General features: G+C 48.4%; 1 protein-coding gene across 1 annotated transcript; it reads right to left on the reverse strand.

The window, feature by feature from the left end:
• Positions 1-428: 428 nt before the first annotated feature.
• Positions 429-1,574, reverse strand: TEX44 (testis expressed 44). The gene has a single exon (XM_004389513.1). It carries the CDS (start codon positions 1,572-1,574, stop codon positions 429-431), a length of 1,146 nt encoding a protein of 381 aa, XP_004389570.1.
• Positions 1,575-22,575: the final 21,001 nt, after the last annotated feature.

Raw genomic sequence — 22,575 nt, forward strand, 5'->3', positions numbered from 1 at the left:
CCTGGGAGAGGGTCAGGTCGCAGTTCTTTAGGAACACACCTACCTGGCTGAGGGTCCAGTCAGGAGCCTTTGTGCAGGCTGGAGACCCCTTCCCCGCCCTGTCCCCCAGGCCCTGCCCTTGTTCTTCTCTTTCTGCACATCTGCCCCAAGCCTGAATAGGGTGGGTCCACCTGAGAAGCCCTCAGAGGACAGCTTTCTGATTCCAGAGCCCCCTGGATGTCAGCTCCAACTCATGGCGAGTTTTCCCTGCCCCCCTCTTGTCCCTTCACCCTGCTGCCCTCAGCTCGGATAAGGGGTGAACCTGGCTCTTAGAAAATAAACGATCGCTGGTGATTTATTTGCCTGGTCTGGAGGGCACCATCTAGGGCAGGGGTGGGCAGGAGAGCAGGGCTCGAGGGTCCCGAGGCACTCCTTCTGGGGGGGTCGAGTCACAGCTGGGGCCGGCCGGCTGGGGCCCGAGGTGGGGTGAGGTGGCTGGTCAGGAAGCGCACGGCTGAGCGGATGCCCTCGATCGTCCTCCGCTCGACTGTCTCCAGCATGTGTGTGACAGAGCGAAGGGCCGAGCCTGTGCCTGCCAGCAGCCCGGAGGAGAAGGCCGAGCTGGCACTGTCCAGGATGCTGGAGGCTGAGCGCATGCTGGGCCCGGTGCCCTGCAACAGGTCCGTCACAGAGGCATGGCCGGAGCCCAGGAAGCCCATGGCCATGCCCGTGGTGGGCTCAGACCACACCAGGATGTCCGCCAGGGAGCTGATGGAGCCCTCGCCCCCGCCCAGCAAGCTGGTCATGGAGCGCATGTAGCTGTTCTCCTCGTTGGCCATGTATAAGCTAGAGTCCAAAGGCCTCCTCCCTAGGGCCACTGGGCACAAAGCAGGTGATGGCGGGGCACTGCACCCTGGGGATGAAGGGAGAGACTGAGCCTGTGGCTCGTCTGAGCTGTCCACCCAAGGGCTCAAAGCCTCCGGGCCCCCAGGTTGCTCCTGAGCGGCCTCAGTGTTGCCAGCGGCCTGAGTGTCAGGCTGCCCCTCGACATCTGCAGTGGGCTGGGTGGCGGGACTCACGGCATTGGCATCTACGTCTGGTTGACCAGCAGCGCTCTCAGCGGGCTGTGCCTCAGCGGGCTGTGCCTCAGCACGTGGGGTAGGTGGGGCTAATTCCGGATGCCCGCTGGGGACACCCTTACTTTGTGGTGTCTCATCCTTATCCAGGGAGTCCTGTTGCAAAGTCAGCTGACTTTGGCTGGTCTTTGCCTCTTGAACCAGCTTGATCACCGATGTGTCCTGGAGGCTCGTGGAAGCTCGCAGAGCACCTGGGGTTTCATGGAGGAACAGAAATTTTACCTCTTTGGGCCTCTTGCTGTCCTCTGGGACACACCCCAATGGTGACTTGGCCTCTGAGGTGGCCGGCTGGGCAGGGTCCCGACTTATATCCTGCTGGTTAGCTGGTGCTGAGGTGCCACTTGCCTGGCTTTGGGACCCTCCTGCTGGACTGTCTGCCACGCTGCCCAAGGATGCCTCAGGAGTGCCATGTGGGGGGCTGCTGGTGGCTCCGGCCTCTCCTGAGGGCTTGGTGGTCATCTATGCCCTCTGCCACTGTGATGGTTCCAGGGAGTGGCCGTGGCCCTGCCAGGCTGAGTTGCCCAGGTGGTGAGGTCACAGGGGCCTGCGGGCAGCTGGCGATGTCACAGGCACCTGCAAAGCCAGGGCCCTGAGTGTCCTGAGGGACTGTGGAAGGAGGCCGAGTTTGTGGGTATACGGGGAAAGAAAGCCGAATGTCTTGGCAAAGGTGGAGGTGTGTGTGCAGGTGCAAGACAAAGGGCCCCTGAGGAGTCATGTTGGTGGTGACTGATGGTGGGAATGAGATGCAGATGTTGACTTCTAATGAACATTTACACAGGACACCTCCCAGCTCCTCTGTGTCCATACTGGTGACCCAGAAGCCAGATTTGGCTAGTCTTTCTGGAGAGGACCGGTTTCCCAGCAGCAGTGAGTATGAACAAACAGCTCCTGGCCCTGGCCATTTTTGGCTGTGGGCTTAGCCCTTTTGGCACAAAACAAAAAATCTCCACTTCTCCCTACTCAACTGGTCCAGGAGGGCAGAGGATAACAAAAGAACTACGAAAGGTTGAGAGTCCTTGGAAAAATGTAGAACCAGATAAACCTACTGTGATTATGCTCTTCATTAAGAAGGTGGTTGGAGTGGAAGGTTCCAGCCTATTGTGTCTGTGTTCTCCCTAGGTCTGTCAGCTAAATTTGCTGTTGTTGTTGGGTGCCGATGAGTCGATTCCAACTCATAGCGACCCTGTGTACAACAGAACGAAACGCTGCCTGGCCCTGCACCATCCTAACAATTGTTGCTATGTTTGAGCCCATCGTTGCAGCCACTGTGTCAGTCCATCTCGTTGAGGATCTTCCTCTCTTCCGCTGACCCTCTACTTTACCAAGCATGCTGACCATTTCTAGGGACTGATCACTCCTAATAACATGTCCAAAGTACATGAGATGAAGTCTCACCATCCTCGCTTCTAAGGAGCATTCTGACTGTACTTCTTCCAAGACAGATTTGTTTGTTCTTCTGGCAGTCCATGATATATTCAATATTCTTTGCCAACGCCGTAATTCAAAGGTGTCAATTCTTCTTCAGTCTTCTTTATTCATTGACCAGCTTCCACATGCATATGAGGCAAGTGAAAATACCATGGCTTGGGTCAGGCACACCTTAGTCCTCAAGGTGACATCTTTGCTTTTGAACACTTTAAAGAGGTCTTTCGCAGCAAATTTGCCCAATGCAATACATCGTTTGATTTCTTGACCGCTGCTTCCATGGGCATTGATTGTGGATCCAAGAAAAATGAAATCCTTAACAGCTTCAATATTTTTTCCATTTATCATGATGTTGCTTATTGGTCCAGTTGTGAGGATTTTCATTTTCTTTATGTTGAAGTGTAATCTATACTAACATTTAGTGACTTCTTATCATGGGCAAGAGAAGGAGCTAAGCATCTAATCCTTCCAGTGACTCTATCATCTCTAGGTAGATGTTGCTGTTGTTGTTAGGTGCCGTTGAATTGGTTCCAACTCTTAGCGACCCCATGTATAGCAGTACGAAACACTGCCTTGTCCTGCACCATCCTCATAATTGTTGCTATGTTTGAGCCCATTGTTGAAACCACTGTGTCAATCCACCTCGTCGAGGGTCTTCCTCTTTTTCACTGACCCTCTACTTTACCAAGCATGATGTCCTTCTGTAGGGATTGCTCCCTCCTGATAACATGTCCAAAGTACGTGAGATGAAGTTTTGCCATCCTCCCTTCTAAGGAGCATCCTGGCTGTACATCTTCCAAGACAGATTTGTTGGTTTTTCTGGCAGTCCATGGTATATTCAATATTCTTCTAGGTAGATATGAATCTATTATACCCATTTTACATACATGGAGACAGAGCCTCCAAGGGAATAAATAATGTATTTAAAGTCACACTGCTAAAAAGCACTGAATCTAGGATTTGAACCCTGTCTGCTTCAGAACTCAAGCTCTTCGCACTAGCTTATACCCAGGAGTGACTTTAAAAATATTCAGTGACTGGAATGGTGAGAGCACTGAGGAATGCAGATGGAGGACTACCATGATAACTGGTTCTGCCACACCTGTGTGTAGCAGCTGAACGTCAGCTCTGGGTTACGCCATCCTCAACATGGTCACAGGTGTATACAAAGTTCTCCTCCCTGGAACTCGCTCTTCCTACACTTTCTCCCATGCCTCCTCCCTGGTCTCCGTCTTCTTCTTTGGCTCCCCTCCCCATGCCCCCCAGATTGGCCCCCCGGTTTTCTCCTCATTCCCTTCACATGACCACCTCAACCAGTTTCACTGTTACTCCTCTGAGGTTGACTCCCTGGTGTTCATCTTTTGCCACTTCTCCTGAGCGCCAGGCTCAACGTTTGCTAAGTATTTATTCTTCCCATGAATACCCTGCTGCCACATCAGAGGTCACAGGGCAAACTCGTTTATTGGATCGGGAGGGACCAAATTTCTACCTTGTGGAAGGTACTCTTCAGCTTCCCGTGGCTGCTGCTTGGTGTGTGGGCCTGGAACTTTCTAGAACTCTTCTGCCCCTGCCCACAGACTCCACACTCCCACATCCACCCCAAGAAGGGCAGTGCAGATGCCCCCTGCTGTCTCTGAGGCCACCTGGGGCAGACACAGGCAGGGTCCCCGCAGTGGAGCCTGAGTCAGGGGGCTGGTGCCTCTGCCTTGAACTCTCAGCCCCAGCTCCCCACCCCCAGGGCAGCCCTTCTGAATACACCCTAAAGGGGGGGACTCCTGATTCTGCCTTCCCAGAACTCGCACTTACTGAATGTACAAGAAACTCTAAGCAGGTGGAGAAATCTGGCTCCGTTAGCAGATGGCATGGGAATTCCACTTGGAACATGCACATTGGATTTGTTTGGAAGAAGTAGGTTAATAAGCTCCATGGGGTGAGGGCTGAGACCGCAAGGGCATTCACAGGCTACAGAAGGTAGTTACTACCCTGCTAACTTAGGAGGGTGGGTGCCATGAGCTGAGGGGTTGAAACAGGTGGGGCTTGGGGGTAGGAGGGGCACTGGAACCCAGTTCTACTGGAAGAGGGTAAGGATTCTATGTTCTTGGGAATGCAGGCATTGGCGGGGAGCTGCAAGGCTGGGCAGCAGAGGGGCAGTCAAGGTCAGGCAGCCCTAGGGGGGTAGGCGGGACTTGGTGAGAGCTGAAATATCCACAGGGAATTTTTAAGTTGTTTGTGTTGAGGTCTCCAAGGTAAACCCCTTACCCTCTCCTCCACAACATCAAAAACCTTGCTTCATTTGCGAAGGCTTTCGTGTGAGAGGTGGCATCCAGGGGAGCGTTTTCTCCTGGAGGCTGGCTTGGAGCAAACACTGACACAGCCCGTGGGGACAGACAGGGCCAGAGAATAAGGAGGTGGATGGCCTAGTTACAAGCTGGGGCTGGGACAACTAGTTAAGTATTTGGACAAATATTGAGTTAGCTGCTCATTTCCACTTTCAGATGGATTACAGGGGAAAACGCAAAGGAAGAAAAAAGAGAGAGAGAAGCAGAGAGAGGGGTCTCTGGGGGTGCAAATGGTTAAGTGCTCAACTATTAACTGAAAGGTTGGAGGTTCAAATCTATCCAGAGGTGCCTCGGAAGAAAGGCCTGGTGATCTGTTTCCAAATGTCACAGCCTTGAAAACTCCATGGAACAATTCTACGCTGACACGCATGGGGCTGCCATCAGTTGGAATTGACTCAACAGTAGCTGGTAAGGAGAGCGAGAGAGAGAAAAAAAAAAAGAGAGAGAGAGATGGAGAACCCATAAGCAAACTAAAAGAAAATATTTACAGATTTCGGGATGGTGAAGTACTTTCTAGATGTAAAATCAAATAAAGAAATTCTGAAGCGGGGAAAGACAGATATAGGTCAAAAAACACTAAAGAATTTAAAAGGCAAACCAGAACCTGGGAAAAAAATATTTGCTACAAGTACAATAAAGGGCTAATACCTATAATATATAGAGATTCCTATCAGGTTAATAAGACAGCATTAAATACCCAGTAAAACAATATGCAAAAGACCAGAACAGAATATTCAACAAAGAAATCTAAATAACTAATACCAAAACACCAAACCCAACCCATTGCTGTCGAGTCAATTCTGACTTTTAGTGACCCTACAGGACAGAGTAGAACTGCCCCATAGGGTTTCCAAGACTGTAAATCTTTTTTCTTTTGAACATTTTATTGTGCTTTAGGTGAAAGTTTACATAGTAAATTAGTTTCCCATTCATAATTCATACACAAATTTTCCATGACATTGGTTGTAATCTCTGCAATATGTCAGCACTCTCCCCATTTCCGCCCCACATTCCCATTTCCACTCACCCAGTTTCCTGCCCCTTCCCGCCTCCTCATCTTTGCTTTTGGACAAATGTTGCCCTTTGGGTCTCGGATAGATGATTGTTGTACGGAACACTTTCCTTACGGGTGTTATTGTTTATTTTATAGGACTGTCTGTGACTTGGCTGGAAGGGGATCTCCGGGAGTGGCTTCAGCTCCATGTTACAAGGCCGTCTTAGGGCTATAGTCTCGGTGGGTTCTCCCATCTCTATCAGACCGGTAAGTCTGGTCTTTTTTTTGTGCATTTGGATTTTGTTCTACATTTTTCTCCCACCCTAACCGGGACCTTCTATTGTGTTGCTGGTCAGAGCTGTTGGTACTGTAGCCAGGCACCATCTAGTTCTTCTGGTCTCAGCCTAGTGGAGGCTGTGGTCCATGAGGACAAAGCGGTAAACGTTTACGGAAGTAGACTGCCCCATCTTTCTCCCTTGGAGTGGCTGGTGGGTTTGAACCGCCGACCTTCCTGTTAGCAGTTGAATGTTTTCCCACTGTGTCCCCAGGTCTCTTTAAATATCTAATAGACATGGGAAAATGTTCCAATTTATTAATAATCAAAGAAATATAAGATAAATAAGATGTCTTTAGGTAGCGAGATAAGCAACCTGACAATGTTTTTGGATAACTCTTTTCTAATTTTTCTACAGTTACATTTATTATTTGCCAGTTAAAAGCATATAGTAATTATGAGATATCATCAAACAATAAATGAATAGCCAGCTTCTGCTTGCTAAGGTATTAAAGTCAGACCTCTTTCTAGTCAAGGTAGAATCATGGGCAATTATTTTCTTTCAAGTTTTTGTGCGTTTTAAAACTTAAATCCATTTGCCCTTTCAACAATCAGTAAATAGTACTTTAATAATTAGAACAAATTTGCAAGTTAAAATGAATTCCTTCTTCCTACCCGGAACAAGCAGAAGGGAAATAATGAGAATGTTCACGCACCGTGAAGAATGTAACCAATGTCACTGAACAACTTGTGTAGAAATTGTTGAATGGAAACCTAAACTGCTATGTAAACCTTCACTGAAAACACAATAAAATATTATTTAAAAAAAAAATTCCTTCTTCCTAACCTCCCAGAAGCCTGGGCAAATAAGATTTGCAAATAGGATTCCTGGGGCCCACCCAAACTCCCACAGTCTCTGAGCTAGAGACTATCCCTCCCTCTCACCTCCAGAACAAAGGGAGATTCAGCCCTCCCCACACTACACACATCCCCTCCCACTGCCCCAGTTCTTCTAGCTCCCCCTCTTCTCCAGGGTCCACCCCACCCCTCCCATCCCTCAGGCTCAGCCCTGTCTGCAGCTGTGAGCTGATTCAGGCCAGTGAGAGCTGCCTGAGGGCCTGGGAGGTGGGCTCTCCTAGGCCCCCATAGGCTGAGGGGCCCTGAGGAAGCCCTGAGGGGGCCCAGATGCAGAGGCCAGAAGTCACCCTGTGATCCATCTGCCCGAGTGTCCCTCCAACCATCCTCCCGTCTTACTCCCCGGTGTTCTCAGACAGAATCCCTGTCTGCTCAAAAAAATGTATCACTCAGCATGAGAGGCAAGTCCCCAGCCTGTTGTCACAGCACAGGCCAAGTGCATGACCCCGAAGGTGCGGGTGACGAGGACTTGGGATGCTGGCAAGACTTACACAGAGGGCCAGCCAGAGGCCAAACCCAGGGGTGGAGTGGGAGCGCGGAGCATGGAGCTTTGCCCTCTGCCCTCAGGCTCCCCCGCTGACCTTTCTGTCCCTAGCAGCTTGGCCTCTCCCAGCCCCAAGGATCTGTTAGTCACCAACATGCAAGTGGCTGAACCACCTGCCCTTCAGCTCTCCTGCTCACTGCTGAGGCTTCTGGCCTGCCTGCCCTCTGTACAGGCCTGCCCTCCACTTCACCCCCAGGACGTCCTGACCTTGTCTCCAGGCCTGCCCTCCACTTCATCCCCAGGGCATCCTGACCTTGTCTCCAGGCCTGGTGGCTGGTCCCATACCCAGCCGCACTGTTGCCCCCTGGGCTCCTCCCTTCGATCCCTCCCTCCAGAATTCTACCTTGGCACAGGTATCTTCTCTAAGGGAGAGTCACTCATTGAGCCTTAGCAAGAAACCCGCGGGTTTTAGCCTCCTAGGGTCAGGAAGGAGTCCCTGGGTGGTGCAAACGGTTAATGTGCTGCTAACTGAAAGGTTGGAGGTTCAAATCTACCCAGAGGCACCTCAGAAGAAAGGCCTAGTGATCTACTTCTGAAAAGTTAGCCATTGAAAACCCTATGGAGCACAGTTCTACTCTGACACACAAGGAGTCATTATGAGTTGAGGCCGCTATGAGTCAGAGTGAATATGATGGTTATCGGTACTGGTTTAGGGTCAGGAAGGAATGATTCCGAGAAATGATGAATCTCGTCCACAGACTCCCTGAGTGCCCGCCTCCCCCGCCCCCCAACCTCTAAGAAATGAACTGTGTCTGGCTAACTTCCTTCTCCAGAGATCTGCAGCCCTGAAACTCACCTGCTGTGTGGCTTACAGGCAACAGGGTGTGCACAGGTGAGGGGTGGGTGGGCAGCGATGCACTCCAGGCCCCTGTGGGGAAGCTGTGGGAACATCCAAACTAAATCCTGGAGGCTAATCCTGGAAGGAGGAGGAGGGCGCACTCCCTCCTGGAGGCCAAGGGATCGAGGGATCTGTGGAAGGTTTTGGGCAGGAGAGCAGTATAGAGGAAGCAGGACTTTGGGAAGGCTAAGCTCAGCCTTGTAAGTGCCTACCTGCCATATTACCGCTATCAATGAGAATCTCTTTTTGCAAAGGATCCCTAGAAAGACAGGTCCTGTCTTCCAGGACAAGGCAAGAAGAGCAGGGCCAGGAAGTGCAGTCACGTTTCGGGTGAATAGAACAAGAAGTCTTAATCTGCTTAAAACAGGGATGTGCCTGTGGGGGATGGCCAGCAAGGAGTTTAGGAACCAGCATCTTGCTGTCCCAGCACACCAAGCCGGGTCCCCTGGAGAGGATGGACCCTCAGCCTGCAGACACCAGTCCTAGGGGGCCCCACTTCCCCCCGGGGCTGCGTCCACACTCATCCAGCCTCCTTGGTTGTTCTTTGGCGTCTGTAGTGGGTTTGAATTGCTGATCTTTTGGTTAGCAGCCAAACACTTTAACCACTGCACCACAGTAAAAACTCAAACCTGTTGCTGTCGAGTTGATTACGACTCAGAGTGACCCCATAGGGTAGAGGAGAACTGCCCCGTAGGGCTTCCACAGAGCAGCTGGTGGATTCGAGCTGCTGGCCTTTTGGTTGGCAGCCGAGCTCTTAACCACTGTGCTACCAGGGCTCCACTGTACCACCAGGGCTCCTTAAATCCAATGAGTGGTGTCATTATAAGAGAAGGGGGGTTAGATTTGAGACTGAGACACAGAGGGAAGGCTACGTGAAGATGGAGGCCGAGACAGGAGCTGCACAGCTACAAGCCAAGGGATGCCAAGATTTGCTGGCAGCCACCAGAATCTAGGAGAGAGGCATGGCATGGCCGACACCTCGATTTCAGACATCTTGTTTCCTGATGTGTGAGACAATAAATCTTTTTCTTTTTTTAAAAAATATTTTATTGTGTTTTAGGTGAACGTTTACACAGAAAATGATTCCCATTCAACAATTCACACACAACTTGTTCCGTGACACTGGTTACAATCCCCGCAATGTGTCAGCACTCTCACCATCTCCACCCCGCCTCGCTGTTTCCATCCATCCTGTTTCCCTGCCCCTCCTTGCCTTCTCGTCTTTGCTTCTGGGTAAATGTTGACTGTTTGGTTTCGTACAGTTGATTGTTTAATGGTGCACAATCCTCACAGGCGTTATTGTTTATTTTATAGGCCAGTCTATTGTTTGGCTGTAAGGTGACCTCTGGGAGTGGCTTCAGTTCCAGGTTAAGAGTATTTTAGGGCAATAGTCTCGGCCTTTTTTATGAATTTGAGTCTTGTTCCACATTTTTCTCCCATTCTAACTGGGACCTTCTATTGTGTCCTGGTCATAAGAGAACACATTTCTGTTGCTTTAAATCACTAAGTTTGTGGTCATTTGTTACAGCAGCCACTGGAGACTAATCCAGCTTCCTATAGTGATCGTGGGTGTTGATAAAGGAGCTTGTGTTCAAATAAACTTGGGAAACACTGTGTTTCTTTGATGAGAACTTCTTAGAGTCATTAATATGCTAAAGAGCTTTATGAATTCCCAAGGAGGAAGTCAGTATTGAGCACAGCATTTCCCAAACTTATTTAAAAAAGAACTCTGACTTCATGGGACTGGTGTTTCTACAAACACACCTGCGGGAATGCACATTTAATTGTCTTGAACTTGATTCCAGAGGTACGTGGGGACACTGTTGGTTGGCAGATGCCTGTATAAGGATGTTCCACAGCCACTGTTTCAGTAGTGGCAGGAGAAGAGAAAGCATGTGGTAGATATTTTTTTAAAGGCTACAATATTTTACAGCTCTTCCTATCAAAAGATGGAGTCTCTTCCTCCACCCCTTGAATCAGGGCCTTGCTTTGGCCAAGGGGACAGCAGCAAACTTGACAAAAGTAGAGGCTTAAAAAGTACATTGGGACTTACCTTCTCTTGCTCCTTTCGGGGCCCAGTTGCCCAGTGGAGAAGCCTGGCCCGCTTGATGATGACATTAATGTGGCCCAGTTGCCCCCATCACCCCAGCCAACTCCCAGGCATGTGAGTGAGGCCATCTGGACAGCTCCCAGCTCATCCCCAGCTCACTGCTGCTGCATAGTCAGCCCAGGTAAGCCCAGCAGAAGAACCATCCAGCTGAGCCCAGCCCCAACAATAAAAATAACAATAATTGTTGATTTAAATGGCTAAGTTTTGAGATGGTTTGTTGTACAGTAAAGGCTACCTGATACTGAGCATTTTAGACACAACCTGTGATTATCACTGCTTTATAAAGAATAGCCTTCTCAGGGTGCTCCCATCTGTACCAAGTTAACCTTTTCAGTATTGTGGAGAAACATTCTTTGCCAGCGATCTTGCCTCTTAAAGATCTCAGCATGATGAGTATTCGGTGAAAAATCTTAAACTGATGCCTCATAAAAATAGTATTAGGTCAGCCCCTGAAACTAGTCATAAACCAGCTACAGACAAATTCAAAACATGTTTTAAATGATACCATGTGTTAAACATGCTGACCTGTCATGAATACTGACAAAGTATCCCACTGGGAAGGAGTTGGTAAAACACTTAACGTTTTTCTTGCAAAGCAATTTCCTTTTGAGAAATGACATTGTCTTCCGAAAACCAAGCAGAAGCAGTTGTCTTGATGGTAGGGACAGGCAGGTGCAGGGGGTGCGAGGGAGAGGAGTGGGCTTGGGGACCGCTCCCCAGTGCCCTCCTCAACCTGACTTGGCTCTCTGCTGCCCCCCAGTGCTTGTTCTGTGGCACGGCAGGAGGGTACAGCCCTTGATGCTGGTTGCTCCCTGAGTGGAATGGCTGATCCCTCTTCAAACACAGGGTGGGAGCTTTGTGCTCAGTGCCTCACTCCTACCCGACCCCAAAAGCTGCCATTCACTGTCACTCCACCAGGTGTCCAGTGACTAGAGAACACAGATCATTAGCAACGGCTGTGCCTTCTGAGGGCTCGCCCAGTGCCAGGCACAGTGCTGAGGGCTCCAAAACAGTGGTCCCTTTAATCCTCACAGGGTATTGTTAGACCATTTTAAGGATGTGGAAACTGAGCTCAAGGAGGTTGACTTATTTGCTCAGAGCCACACAGCTGTTGAGAGGTGGAGATGCAGTTTATGAAGCTTTTGGGAGTTCCCTTTCTGGGGATATTTGCATTTTGCATGAGAACCCAGAGGAAGGTGAAACTCCCCACCCAGAGGTAGTGTAGTCTCAGCCAGTGGGGGAGATGTTTGGGGCTGGGGCAGGGTTGTGGGCAAACTGGCCTTGACTTTGCCCCCCACCCCCACCCTGGTGGGTCCCACCTGGAGAGCCATGTGACCTGGAGAAGCAGGTGAGGAGCCTCAGGATGGCTTCCAGTGGCAGCCTGGGTGTTGGGGCCCTTCTGTTTTTATTTCTCACATTTCTTACCCAGAGGGCCATACCACAAGGCAGAATAAGAGAGAAAGGAAGAGGAAAGAATGAGACTCTCTATTTGCCCTCCTTGGTTAAGAGTGGAGCTTGGATCTTTGCAGACTCAAGGCAATTCTATTTTGGGGCCCCACTCCAATCAAATCAGATACACTGAAGGTCATCCAAATCCCATATTAAATGTGAGTTTCGTATAATTTTGGAGTCCTGGTGGGGCAGTGGTTTAAGAGCTTAGCTGCTAATCAAAAGGTCGGCAGTTCAAATCTACCAGCTGCTCCTTGGAAACCCTATGGGGCAGTTCTATTCTGTCCTATACAGTCGCTATGAGTCAGAATTGACTCAATGGCAACGGGTTTGTATAATTTTGAGTTGGCTTGCATTGCAGTTGATTTCGACGTGAGGTTACAACTTTCAGACATTTAAACGTTTATTAACTTTGATATCACACTTTCATTTTCATATTTGGGTCCAATTAATTTTTTTTAAGTCTCACATATTCTCACAGGACCTTAAACAGCTGTTAGGCCTAGGCAAAGGAGCCCTGGTGGCCTAATGGTTGAGCACTCGGCTGCTAACTGAAAGGTCGGCAGGTTGAACCCACCAGCTGCTACATGCGAGAAAAGACCTGGAGATCTGTTCCGTAAAACCCTAGGAAACCCTATGGGGCAGCTCTACTTTGCCCTCTAGTGTCACTATGAGTCAACATTGAGTCGACGGCACACAACAACAACAAGATCTGAGTATAAGGAGACCCTGAGAGAGATTCCTCCCTACTCCAACTTCCCTGCCCTCCCAAGAGCTATTGGGACTCCAGATTCTCCTACTGCCTACTGGACTCTCCTCAATGTCACCTGCTATTGATCCTTTTAAATATGCACGTACAGCATAACTATATTTTTTACATTATAAAATCATTACATGGTTATTATAGATAAATCAGAAAGTGTGTTGTTGTAGTTGTTAGGTGCTGTTGAGGTTCCGACTCATAGTGACTCTATGTACAACAGACCAAAACACTGCCCAGTCCTGCACCGTCCTCATGATCCTTGCTATGTTTGAGTCCATTGTTGCAGCCACTGAGTCAATCCATCTTGTTGAGAGTCTTCCTCTCTTTCGCTGACTCTCTACTTCACCAAGCATGATGTCCTTTTTCAGGGACTGGTCCCTCCTGATAACACGTCCAAAGTATGCGAGACAAAGTCTCACCTTCCTTGTTTCTGGCTGTACTTCTTCCAAGGCTGTTCATTCTTCCAGCAGTCCAAGGTATATTCAGTATTCTTCACCAACATCATAATTCAAAGGCACCAATTCTTCTTCAGTCTTCCTTATTCATTGTCCAGCTTTCACATGCATATGAGGCGATTGAAAATACCATGGCTTGGGTCAGGCGTACCTTAGTCCTCAAGGTGACGTCTTTCCTTTTCAACACTTTAAAGAGGTCTTTTGCAGTAGATTTGCCCAATGCAATACGTCATTAGATTTCTTGTTGCTACTTCCAGGGGCATTGAATGTGGAAAGTATAGATGAGTATAAAGGAAAATAACCCTCTTCCCTAATCCTACCACCTTGAGATAAATACTGTTAACATTTTGGGTGTTTATTTCCAATCTTTTTTTCTAGGCATATATATAGGATCTATTTGTATACAATCAACATGCATTAATAATTACTGGTGGCTGGAATGTGGAAGTTGGAAACAAAGAAGAAGGATTGCATAGTTGGAAAATATGGCCTTGGTGACAGAAACAAAGCTGGAGATTGAATAATAGAATTTTGCAAGACCAATGACTTATTCATTGCAAATACCTTTTTTCAACAACATAAATGGTGACTATACACATGGACCTCACTGGATGGAAAACACAGGAATCAAATCGACTACATCTGTGGAAAGACAGGATGGAGAAAGCTCAATATCATCTGTCAGAACAAGGCCTGGGGCCGACTGCAGAACAAACCATCAATTGCTCATATGCAAGTTCAAGATGAAGCTGAAGAAAATTAAAACAACTCCATGAGAGCTAAAATACAACCTTGATTATATACCACCTGAATTTGGAGACCATCTCAAGAATAGATGTGATACATTGAACACTAACGACTGAAGACCAGATGAGTTGTGGGAAGACATCAACGATATCATACATGAAGAAAGCAAAAGGTCATTAAAAAAACAGGAAAGAAAGAGGAGACCAAAATGGATGTCAGAAGAGACTCTGAAACTTGCTCTTGAAGTCGAGTAGCTAAAGCGAAGGGAAGAAACAATGACGTAAAAGAGCGGAACAGAAGATTTCAAAGGGCAGCTGGAGAAGACAAAGTAAAATATTACAACGAAATGTGTAAAGACCTGGAGTTAGAAAACCAAAAAAGAAGAACATGCTCGGCATTTCTCAAGCCAAAAGAACTGAAGAAAAAATTCAAGTCTCGAGTTGCAATTTTGAAGGAATCTATGGGCAAAATACTGAATGATGCAGGAAGCATCAAAAGCAGATGGAAAGAATACACAGAGTCACTGTACCAAAAAGAATTGGTCGACGTTCAACCATTTTAGGAGGTAGTACATGACCTAGAACCGATGGTACTGAAGGAAGAAGTCCAAGCTGCACTGGAGGCACTGGCGAGAAACAAGGCTCCAGGAACTGACAGAATACCAACTGAGATGTTCCAACAAAGGGATGCAGCACTGGAGGTGCTCACCGTCTATGCCAAGAAATTTGGAAGACAGCTACCTGGCCAACTGACTGGAAGAGATCTGTATTTGTGCCTGTTTCAAGGAAAGGTAATCCAACCAAACGTGGGAATTATTAACATATTATTAACATCACACACAAGTAAGATTCTGCTGAAGATCATTCAAAAGCAGTCACAGCAGTACATCGACAGGGAACTGCCGGAAGTTCAAGCCGGATTCAGAAGAAGACATGGAATAGGAGATACCATTGCTGATGTCAGATGGGTTTTAGCTGAAAGCAGAGAATACCAGAAAGACGTTTACCTGTGTTTTATTGACTACACAAAGGCATTTGACTGTGTGGATCATAAAAAAATATGGATAACATTGTGAAGAATGGGAAATCCAGAACACTTAATTGTGCTCATGAAGAACCTGTGCTTAGACCAAGAGGCAGTCATTCAAACAGAACAAGGGGATACTGTGTGGTTTAAATTCAAGAAATATGTGCGTCAGGGTTGTATCCTTTCACTGTACTTATTCAATCTGTATGCTGAGCAAATAATCCGAGAAGCTGAACTATATGAAGAAAAACTCAGCATCAGGATTGGAGGAAGATTCATTAACAACCTGTGATACGCAGATGACACAACCTTGCTTGCTGAAAGTGAAGAGGACTTGAAGCAGTTACTGATGAAGATCAAAGACTACAGCCTTCAGTATGGATTACACCTCAACATAAAGAAAACAAAAATCCTCACAACTGGACCAATAAGTAACATCATGATAAATGGAGAAAAGATTGACATTGTCCAAGGATTTCATTTTACTTGGATCCACCATCGATGCCCATGGAAGCAGCAGTCAGGAAATCAAACAACGTATTGCATTGGGCAAATCTGCTGCAAAAGACCTCTTTAAAGTGTTAAAAAGCAAAGATGTCACCCAGAAGACTAAGGTGCGCCTGACTGAAGCCATGATATTTTCAATCGCCTCATATGCATGTGAAAGCTGGACAATGAATAAGGAAGACTGAAGAAGAATTGATGCCTTTGAATTATGCTGTTGGTGAAGAATACTGAATATACCGTGGACTGCCAGAACAATGAACAAGTCTATCTTGGAAGAAATACAGCCAGAGTACTCCTTGGAAGCAAGGATGGCAAGACTGCATTTCATGTATTTTGGACATGTTATCAGGAGGGACCAATTCCTGGAGAAGGACACCATGCGTGGTAAAGTAGAGGGTCAGCGAGAAAGAGGAAGACCCTCAATAAAATGGAGCGACACAGTGACTACAAAAATGGGCTCCGTCATGGATTGAATTATGTCCCCCCAAAAACGTGTGTATCAATTTGCCTGGGCCATGTTTCCCAGTATTGTGTGATTTTCCCATGTGTGGTAAATCCTGCCTTTATGATGTTAATGAGGGAGGATGGGCGGCAGTTGTGTTAGTGAGGCAGAACTCAATTTACAAGACTGGATTGTGTCCTGCGGCAATCTCTTGAGATATAAAAGACAGAAGTGAGCAGTGAGACAGGGGGACCTCATACCATCAAGAAAGCAGTGCCGGGAGCAAAGCGCGTCCTTTGGACCGGGGTCCCTGCACAGAGAGGCTCCTAGTCTGGGGGAACATTGACAAGAAGGCCAACAGAGAGAAAAAGCCTTCTCCTGGAGCTGACGCCCTGAATTTGGACTTTTAGCCTACTCTAACTGTGAGGAAATAAAGTTCTCTTCGTTAAAACCGTCCACTTGTGGTATTTCTGTTACGGCAGCACTAGATGACCACGACAGGCTCATATGTGTAACGATTGTGAGGGTGACGCAGGACTGGGCAGTGTTTCGTTCTGTTGTACGTAGGATTGCTATGAGTCAGAACTGACTCGACGGCACCTCACAACAACAACGATTTTTATTTACAGAATTGGGATCCCACTGTACTTTCAATTTGCTTTAATTATGGTAAATATATCTTTAACAAAACATTTGCCAATTCAAAAATTTGTACATGTGCAGTTCAGTGGCATCATGTTCATCATATTTTGCAACCATCACTACTATCCCTTCCAAATTATTCCACTGCCATTAACAGAAACTCAGTGCCCCCTGAGCAACGCCTCCTCCTTCCACCTTCTCTCCTAACCGTGGTAACCACATAATCTCTGGTTTCTATATTTTGCCTGTTTCATGTGAGTGGGATCATACAGCATTTGTCCTTTTGTGACTGACTGTCTTAGTTTTCTAGTGCTGTTGTAACAGAAATACCACAAGTGGATGGCTTTAACAAACAGAAATTATTTTCTCAGTTTAGGAGGCTAGAAGTCCGAATTGAGGGTGTTGGCTCTGGAAGAAGTCTTTCTCTGTTGACTCTGGGGTAAGGTCCTTGTTCCTTGGCGAGCTTCATGGGACATGGCATCTATTTCCCCCCATCTCTCCTCGCTTAATCTGCTGGGTTTATATCTCCAAAGAGATTGACTCAAGACACATTCTATATTAATACTCGTTAACATAACAAAGAAAACCCATTCCCCAATGGGATTATAACCACAGGCATAAAGGTTAGGATTTACAACACATATTCTGGGGGGACACAATTCAATCCATAACACTGACTTCGTACTTTCAGTTTCAAAATTTGGTTTTTTACTTATGAAAAATGATATTTTGAGCAGTGTCTATATCCCTAAACATAACTTTAATAGCTGCATATCATTCCCATCATATAAACAGCACCATGCTTTGTTTAACCAGTTTTCTATCACTGGATGTTTTTTTAGTCAGTGTTCACGAGGTTCAGCTGCAATAACAAACTATCTGAACATCTCAGTAGCATACTGGTTTACTGCTCTCACATTTTACGTTTCCTTTGCAGGTTGCCTGTGGCGGGGCTCCTTTGGGCTGTGGGTCAGCTGTGGCTGTCATTCTTCATTCCATAATACAAGCTGAAGGAGCAGCCCCCACCTGGGACATGCCAGGCTCGTGGCAGAGGGCAAGAGCAAGACCCACCCATTCCCATTGCCGTTGAGTCGATTTCCACTCATAGCGACCCTATAGGACAAAGCAGAACTGTTCCATAGGGTTTCAAATCTTTACGGAAGCAGACTACCACATCTTTCTCCTGTGGAGCAGCTGGTGGGTTCTAATCTCTGACCTTTCAGTTAGCAGCCGAGTGTTTAACCACTTTGCTACCATGGCTCCTAAGAGCAAGAGAGCTGGTGGAAATAAGCAATGGCTGTTAAAGCTTTTGCTCCAACATGCCACAAGTCCTGTTGGCACACTGCCCATTGGCAAAGGAAGCTGTGTGACCAAGGCCAAAGTCAGTGGGGTGGGCATGACTACTCCCTCCAGGAGGCGCTGCTGGTCACAAGGTAATAGGTGGGGTTGTATAACCTTCTTTCAGGAAGGGGGAGTGAATAACTGGGGACACTAATACTGTCTTCCACAGATGTTGCCATGTGAAACTGCTTCCATGTTTATTAGCAAAGTGCTACTGATTTTTTTTTAACGTTATTAACTCACATCATTGTTTAAATTAAAATTTTATCTTTACCAAAGTTATACAGGTACATGTTTTCAAAAGTCAAAATAATTCTATAAGACTTAGTGTAAAAAGTAGGGGCTTCCTGTACCTCCCTCCACTCAAAGTAATAAAGAACTCACACCTCAACCAATTGATAAAGAACTTTTTCCCCAAGCCTTATTATGGGTCAGACACTGTGCTGAATAATTTACTCAAATTAAATCACTTAATCCTCACAACTACCCCAGGAGATAAATATTATAATATTCAATGGCTGATTTTTCAGAAGTAGATCACCAGGCTTTTCTTCTGAGGCACACCCGGATGGTCTCAAACTTACAACCTTTCGGTTAGCAGCCATTTGCACCACTCAGGGACCCCCTCACTCCCATAAACCACTCATGGCGACCCATGTGTGTCAGAGTCAGAGTAGAACTGTGCTCCATAGGGTTTTCAATGGCTGATTTTTTGGAAATGGATCACCAGATCTTTCTTCCGAGGCACCTCTGGGTGGACTCGAGCCTCCAACCTTTCAGTTAACAGCCAAGAGCTCATTAACTGTTTGCACCACCTAGGGACTTACTGCAAGAGAGACTTTAGACTTAGGCTGAAGGAGCCATTTCTTCGGCCTAAGAGTCCGCTTGCCAGCTGAGGCAGACTTGGGATTGGAATCCAGGTTGCAGATGCCAGGAATAGTTCTCACAGTGTGGTGCTCAGCCTGCAGCATCAGCATTACCCGGGAACTTGTTAGAAATGCAAGTTATTGGGCCCCACCCCAGACAGACTGGCTCAGAAACTCTGGAGCCGGGGCCTGGGAATCTGCATTTGAAGAAGTCCTCCAGGTGACTCTCATAAACACTAAAGATTGATGAGTGGCCTCTACTAGCCAGCCTCGCAGTTGCTGGGATCTGCTTGCTCCCTTTTTCTGTGAGCTTGCAGGGTGCCTTGTGTCCTACCCTCCTCCCCCACCTGCTTCAGCGACCTTCCCACGGGCTGGGCACAGTTGGGAGCCAGTGGAGATGAAACGCCTGCCCTCCCTACCTTCAGAGGACCCCACCCCACTGCCGATACCACCTGCTGCAGCGCAGCTCCCGGGCACCTGGCGCGAGGGCGGGAGCCCCCCTTGATCACGCGGGAGCCCCCCTTGATCACAGTGTGAGCGTCCCTCGTGCGCATGTGGGGAGGTAAGTGTGTGTGGAGAACCTGGGGTCAGAAGCGGAAGGAGGAGTCTGAGTCAGAGAAGCGAAGGCCTCGGGTCAGAGGGGCGGTTTCCTGGATAGAAGGGGAGAGCCTGGGGTCCCAGGGTTCAGGGAAGCGGTCTCAGGTCTGGGTGAGGAAGGAGCAGCCAGAGTCAGTGGGAAACCCCTGGAGTGTCCCTCCAAGGGAAGTTCCTCCTGGGCGAACCGCATGCTTCCCCCAGTGGAGACTCTTGGAAACACAGCAGGTGAAGTGACTGCCTTGTCCCTCCCAGCGTGAAACCAGGTGGCCCCTCGGCTCCTGGGCTGCCAGCTCCTGGCTTTGATGTCTGTTTGGGAGCTTCTGTTGGGTCCCTGCCAGGCAGTCTAGGACCTACCAAGATGGAGATCTAGGCGAAGCCATCCATCCAGTTTGGAACTGGATCCCTCCGGTTGGCATGAGGAGGGGCAAAACCAGGATGTTGGGGGTGGGTGCGAAGGTCTAGACTTCACCCAGTCTAGACTTCAGCCCTTTGTTGAGGTGAAGTCCCCCTACTTGGTAACTGAGTTATCTATATTTATCTTCATTCATTTCATTTGTTCTCTCATAGTCTATTAAAGCGTTGCTTTCGAGCTAGGCTTCCGACCCCCTGACCTTCCATGGCCCTCTTCACCGGGGTTCCCTCTCCACGTGCTCCCCACCTCAAACCGCTGCAATCTTCAGGGCCAGCCACAGCGGGGGTGGGTGAGGAGGCTGCTCCCGCTCTGTCCCCTCTGGGCAAGCAAGCAAGCACACGTGGGTATGTGGCCACAGGAGTCCTGCCGCAGTGCCCTCTGGGGCCGTGGGACTCACCCCCACGCTGTGGGGACTGGCCGGTTGCTCTGGGAGATCTCTGCAGCCCTACCAGGGCCCGGAGTGACCTGATGTCTTGTCTGGAACCAGCTAGTGGGGTATGTGCACCTTCCATTGTAAAAATCACCAAGCCTACGAATGTCAGCTCCAAGTGAAGTTCGGCGCCGAGTTTTGGAGGGCATGACGCTCAGTCCACATACTTAGTTCCGAGCCCACTCCCCGCTCGGGTGGGTTTAACCTCAGCCCTGCAGGGCTCTCTCCGCGCTTGGTCCCTCTGCCCCAGGTCCTTCCCCAGCGCAAGCCCGGGGTGGGCCCTCTGTCTCACCAATAAACCACAAAGTGGCCGCAGGAGCCTTGAGGGGCTGCTCCCCACAGCTGTACTACCGCCCTGGGGGCCCAGACACTTAGGTGACACTACCTGGGCTCATCTTCCTGGGTGCACCAGGCTAGCGGCCCTTCCTCTCTGTGGGCTTGCCACTTCCGGAGCACTGTCGGTACACGGGAAATAGGCCGCTCCGCCCTCCAACCCCAACTCACTCACCGACCCCCGCCCTTGCTGCCTTCTTCCCTGCGTCTGCCCATCTCTCCCTCCTAGCCTGTAATTAAGGGGAGAAAGGAAACGTTCCCCCTCTTCTAGCCAGATGCCGCTGCCCTCTTCTTTTTTCACAATTGCCAGCAGTGGACTCTGACTTATGGCGACCTCATGTGTGTCAGAGTAGAACTGTGCTCCATAGGTTTTTTTTCTTTTTTTTTTTTGTGGTGAAAATATATGTACCAAAACATTCACCAGCACAACTTCCACATTTACAATTCAACTCACAGGGCTTTCAATGGCTGATTTTTGGGGGGGCAATAGATCACCAGGCCTTTCTTCTGAGGCACCTCTAGGCGGACTTGAACCTCTAAGCTTTCCTTTAGCAGCAGAGTCCCATTTGCACTGTCCAGGACGCCTCTTCCTTTTTTACTTCTTCAGTAAACCCTCCAAGTTTTCCTAAGGCCTTTAGCATCTAGAGAACAAAAGCGAGGAGGACCTTAGGCCACTAGGAAGTTGAAGAACTAAGCCTGACTACAACTGGAGCCTAGGAAGGAGCCACCGTGCCTAAGCGAGTGGGCTGGGGCTGGGGTAGAAGGGGCCGATGGGGGAGACATTCGAAAGCTGAATCAGTAGGTTGTGGTGGCTGCTGGATGTCAAGGAGGGGAGACGCCAGAGCTGAGTCAGAGTGGTGGCCAGGGAAGCGGGTCCTGTCAACAGAGCTGGGGACATGGAGAAGCTGTTCCCTTCGTGTTTAAAGTGATGGGTGGGAAGCGTTGAGCTGGGTGCTTTGCATGAAAGGTCTGGGAAGCCTTGGTGACGATCATTCCCAAGGGAATGAGAGCGTGAGTGTGTAGAGAGGAGGGCAGGGGGTCAGGCGACAAGCTTGGAGATTGCTTGTATTTAGGGGACGGAGACAGAGCAGGAGCTGCCAAGGAGGCCAAGAGGGTTTATAAGTAGCTGATGGGGACCACCTGTCCCTCAGCCATACCACAGCCTGAGGAGGCGGAATGGGTGGGAAAGGGAAACAGGCAGGCCTGGAAAAACATTGGTGGTTCAAGGGTAGAATTCCCTCCTTCCATGCAGGAGACTTGAGTTTGATTCCTGGCCAATGAGCCTCTTGCACAACCACCATCCATCTGTCAGTGGTGGCTTGCGTGTTGCTATGATGCTGAACAGGTTTCAATGGAGCTTCCAGACTAAGACAGACTAGGAAGAAAGGCCTGGTGATCTACTTTCGAAAATCAGCCAATAAGAAACCTATGGATTACAACAGTCTGATCCACAACTGATCATGGGGATGGTGCAGGACTAGTCTGTGTTTGCTCCGTTGTGTGCATGGGGTCGCCAGGAGTCAGGGGCCATCTTGATGGCAGCTAACAACAACAATGTATTCAATGAGCCGTGGGCCTGGTAGGTGCTCAATATGTGTGTGTTGGCTGGCTATACAAGTTAAGGAATGGAGCATCTACATATAGTTAGGGAGATGAAATACACACACTCAAATAATGAACAAGATGGTATGTACTTAATTACTAATTTGTGTGCTACAGACAACAAGACTAAGACAGTATATAATAACTGACTACACACAGTGACGCTGAGTAAAATTTAGTAAAAGAACTTCTGAATATTTAACCAGCTTTAAACTGAGAGGGGGGAATCCTCAGTTATCAGGAATGCAGAGGGAACATGAAATCAGAGTAGTTGATATGACGTATGAAGTTTTGGAGCAAGATATTGACCTGCAAGGCTATGGGCAAGGGTTCTGAAGCTACACAGAGAGCCATGAAAATAGCATAGCTGGTGAATCTCAGGGGCTTGGGAGAGACAGTTGCAAAGCTA

This window comes from Trichechus manatus, unplaced genomic scaffold, assembly GCF_000243295.1.
Source record: "Trichechus manatus latirostris isolate Lorelei unplaced genomic scaffold, TriManLat1.0 scaffold00249, whole genome shotgun sequence".
In the NCBI taxonomy this organism is placed as follows: domain Eukaryota; kingdom Metazoa; phylum Chordata; class Mammalia; order Sirenia; family Trichechidae; genus Trichechus; species Trichechus manatus.